At 42.7% G+C, this 3,840-nt stretch overlaps 1 protein-coding gene across 1 annotated transcript in view; it reads right to left on the bottom strand.

Annotated features, from left to right (window-relative positions):
• The window catches only part of SLC35F5 (solute carrier family 35 member F5), a 37,728-nt gene extending 35,444 nt beyond the window's left edge, over positions 1-2,284 (bottom strand). The window contains exons 1-3 of the mRNA XM_003794367.2: positions 1,894-2,284; positions 1,005-1,095; positions 731-872 (exon numbers count right to left, since the gene is read on the bottom strand). Coding sequence (XP_003794415.1) covers positions 731-872; positions 1,005-1,095; positions 1,894-1,933 — 273 coding nt within the window. The 5' untranslated portion in view covers positions 1,934-2,284. The remainder of the gene's footprint in view (positions 1-730; positions 873-1,004; positions 1,096-1,893) is intronic.
• Between the last annotated feature and the right edge of the window lie 1,556 nt (positions 2,285-3,840).

Genomic DNA, 3,840 nt, shown 5'->3' with positions numbered 1-3,840 from the left:
AGTCATTTCTGTCTTTTTATAGGGAGCATTGACCAAAAAGAATAAAGTATGCAAGGAGAAAAAAAATTAGCTTGTGAATTCAAAATACCAAATTAATACCAACAGGTCATCAATAGACAAAATTTAACTGAAGATAATCATTGTATATACCATGCACTTCATAACAAAGTTACCAAACATGTACATGGAGCTGTATCAGACATGTCATGAAAACCCTTATTACATTATTACTTTTACTCATTTGTCCACACACACACTTACTTTCCACTAAATGATGACAGATTGTTTTGCATTCTAGACAGTTGTTTCACTAGAAAATGTTTACAGAAAGAAATTTAGGAAAAAAGGCAAAATACTTTCAAATATTAAGAAAATATGTATATAGCCCAAGTAACCCTCCCTTAAAGATATAACAAAACTATGAAATAACAAAAAGCATCCTTTCAGTTTTAACTTGAAGTGACAATAATTACAAATCAAATTAAACTTGGGCAGCGCCTGTCAGCCCCATCATATATGGGGGTGGAGGGGTGGTGGGGTGAGGTGGCAGGTTCAAACCTGGCCCCAGCCAAAAACTGCAAAAAAAAAAAAAAAATCAAATTCAACCTAATTTAACAGCATTTGAAATACTGCTTTTTCTAAGCAAGAGATACCAATGGCTAGAGATACCACAGGTTAATAGTTATGCCAATACTGTAACAGAACATCATTCCTGGACAGAGGTACATACCGAAGTAAGTTCTGAGGAAGCAACCCATATCACATCAACAAGTAGGAGAATAACAATCCCAAGAGTCATTCGCCTGCGCTGAGTGAAACCACTGTTCTGGGAATTCATTCGGTTCATGATAAATACACACACCATTTGCAGTCTGTTTTTTAAGAAAACACAGAGATGCTTTTTAAAATACATATATAAATGAGAAAAGTTAACAGAAACATCATCTGACATTTGTTAGCTATCACTCAGCATGAACATTACACAACAAGTAAAAGGAATTTACCTTGTCTTAAGGGCCTTTCTTAGATCTTCCAGAGCAATCCCTGAAAACTTGACAGATGTCAGTCTAAAAGGAGGTGAAGAACTCAGCACACCTAAAGACAACCCCAAAATGATACTTAAGATTCACCACATCTTTTTTATTCTTCATCTTCAAACTGAAAGAAAAACACCCAAATGTAGTAATATAATCGACACCTCTTTGTTGACTTTCATGCTATCCTCTGTCCACTTCAGATTATACTCAGAGAGGGACATGGTACGGGAGGGAAACAGGCAATATTCAACACATGGCATGTTTAAGAATAGTTAACTACAGGAAAACAGCTTCTGAGTTTCACAAACACAGAACTCCGTTCGCCTCTCCCTCCAGAGGAATCCACCCCAGGTAAAGCGTCTAGACACGCACCTGTTTCTAAAAGTGTCTTTCTGTCCCTGATCTCTTTGAGTGGAATTTGGTTATTGGAGCGAGAGGCAGTGATTTGTTGCGGGTCTTGAAGCACCTTTCCTATCTCACGTGGTAAAAAGGAAAAGAATACTCCACACTCCCCCCACCCAGCTCTGTCACTACATCTAGTTATTGTAGAAGGAAACAGTAATCAATTCACAAGGTGACTGAAGAAACACTGTTAAGAGGAATTCGCCTTAAGTCAGTGACACCTTCCCAGGGAGATAAAGCCGAAACGATAGCGCCAGGACAACTTCCCTGATAGCTAGAGTCCACACAGGGTTCTAAAGCCCCTGACAGCCTCCTGCTCACTCCACTCCTAGACCGTCACCGTTTCGGTCAAGAAACATCAACAGCCACCAAGGACTGGCGGTGCGGCTGTTCGCGGACACTCGATCCCGGTGTGGGCTCCGGGTGATTTCGGGGCCCTTCCCCGCCTGCCTACCTGGCCTTCCTGCCCCGCGATGGCGTCGTGGCGGCACCATGAGCGGACCCGGCCAGGCCCCGCAGCCGCCCAGCGCGCCACGGCCGCGGCCTTGGACTCACAGAGCCGTCACGGCGCTCCACATCGCGCCGTGCTGGATGCCCAGCTCCTGAAGCTGCCCTCACGATGAGGCCACCGAAGCCACCAACTCCTCTCGGCCCAGGGGGGCGGGGAGCGGGCAAGGGGAAGTGACAGCACAGACAGCGATGGCCGCAGAGGCCCGCAGCTTGGCCCCCGCCCGGCACCGCCCCCGCCCTCCAGACCCGCCCCCAGCTCGACGGCGGCGGCGCGTGGGTTACGTCATGGCGGTGCGACGCGGACCACGCTGGGGCGCGAATCCGGCTCAGTTTGGCTCAAGCGGGTGAAGGTGCTCCGGGCGCTCGGCACTGAGCAAGTAGACACGCGGGAACGTGGGGGAGTAATGGAGATGGGGAAATAGAGTGTGATGGAGGAAGAAGAGGGAAGCGAGCGTAGGTGTCTGCAGCAGAGCGAGGGCCGAGCGGTGGCGAAACCGCCAGATGTACTGTCCTAATACGAAAGCTAGCAGCTCCATTTCTTAACAAAGTTCGGATGTGAAACTTCCCATATCCCTTTCTGGAGGAGACGAGAGGAAAGCAGAGTATTCTGAAGTACTTTTGACTCTTGGAACCTTTTGTAAATAGACTAAATCCCTGTTCTTGGGATTCAAGCTGTGTCCTAGGGTGGACTGAAGTCACTGTCCCGGCCCTAAAACGTCTTCAGTATCCTTATCCAAAAATGAAGGTGAGATAGTATCTGCCGCTTTTGGTTTCTTGTGTGTATGGAAGGATTACGTGAGTTTACAAATGTGGAGGGCTTAGATCAATTCAAGGCATGTAATTAGAACTCCACAATTATTAAACTATATTCCATGAGAAAGAGGGCTGGGCATCCTGATTTGTATTTAGAAAACAAAAACGAAACTAAAGTGTTAAGTAATTTTACTGGAGTTTTCTACCATAAGTGCATTTTTAGACTCTTAGTTGGTGTGAAAAGATTAAATGTTCTTCTGTAGTTAACTTGCAGCGCTTACCTTTTAAGTCTTATTTCTCTGGAACTGAATGCATATTCTAATGACTAGTAAAATAATACCAGTGAACATTTTTAATTGCTCAAATCAGTGTCTAATAATCTATCAGCGTGAAGCACATCTGATCATTCAGAACTCTGTTGTATAATGTAGAAAAACATTTATCATCCACTTGACATTACTAGTTAGGGGACCTTTGGTTGCAGACATTAATCAATTTACTCCATAACCAGTTTATTCTTTTATTAATACTTTTTAGGGTGTCAAACTCATAATGTGCTTAAGAATCTTAGTTAATTAAATTAACTAAGTGCATTTTAGGAGATTTGATTTGTTAATTAAATTAACTAATTTTAGTTAATAAAAGAATACTTTTTAAGGTGTCAAACTCATAATGTGCTTAAGAATTTTTTATGGTACATAATATACTGTGAAAAAATAATAGCATTATAAATATCTCTCAAGATATAAAAATCAGCACATCTGGGTTCTAATTTTTACTCTGCCTAGAACTTGTTATGCATTGTTGAGGACTATTTCACTCTCTACTGTGTCCATATTCTATAAATACGAGTTTCTTAGAGATAGTACTTATAAATGTATGTAAACATAAGTTACCATTATTACCACCTGTTTCCAGAGTATCTGCCAAAGGTCAATACTGCAGATATTCTTGTGATGAAGTAATTGTGCAGATAAAGTAATTCTGGGGAGACTGTCTTCAAGTAGTCTCAAAACTAAGGTGACCAGACCTCGGGCTTTTGGCGGGACAGTCCCGATTTTTAACAATTTGTCGGGCATCGCGCAGCATTTTAAAAAAGTCCTGAATACACAAGCTAGGGAAGGGCAGGACAAGGGTA

The sequence above is a fragment of the Otolemur garnettii genome, unplaced genomic scaffold (assembly GCF_000181295.1).
Source record: "Otolemur garnettii isolate 467f Iridium unplaced genomic scaffold, OtoGar3 scaffold00080, whole genome shotgun sequence".
Taxonomy (NCBI): domain Eukaryota; kingdom Metazoa; phylum Chordata; class Mammalia; order Primates; family Galagidae; genus Otolemur; species Otolemur garnettii.
Note: the sequence above shows the minus strand (reverse complement) of the source record. Positions and strands in the feature narration are given on the sequence as shown.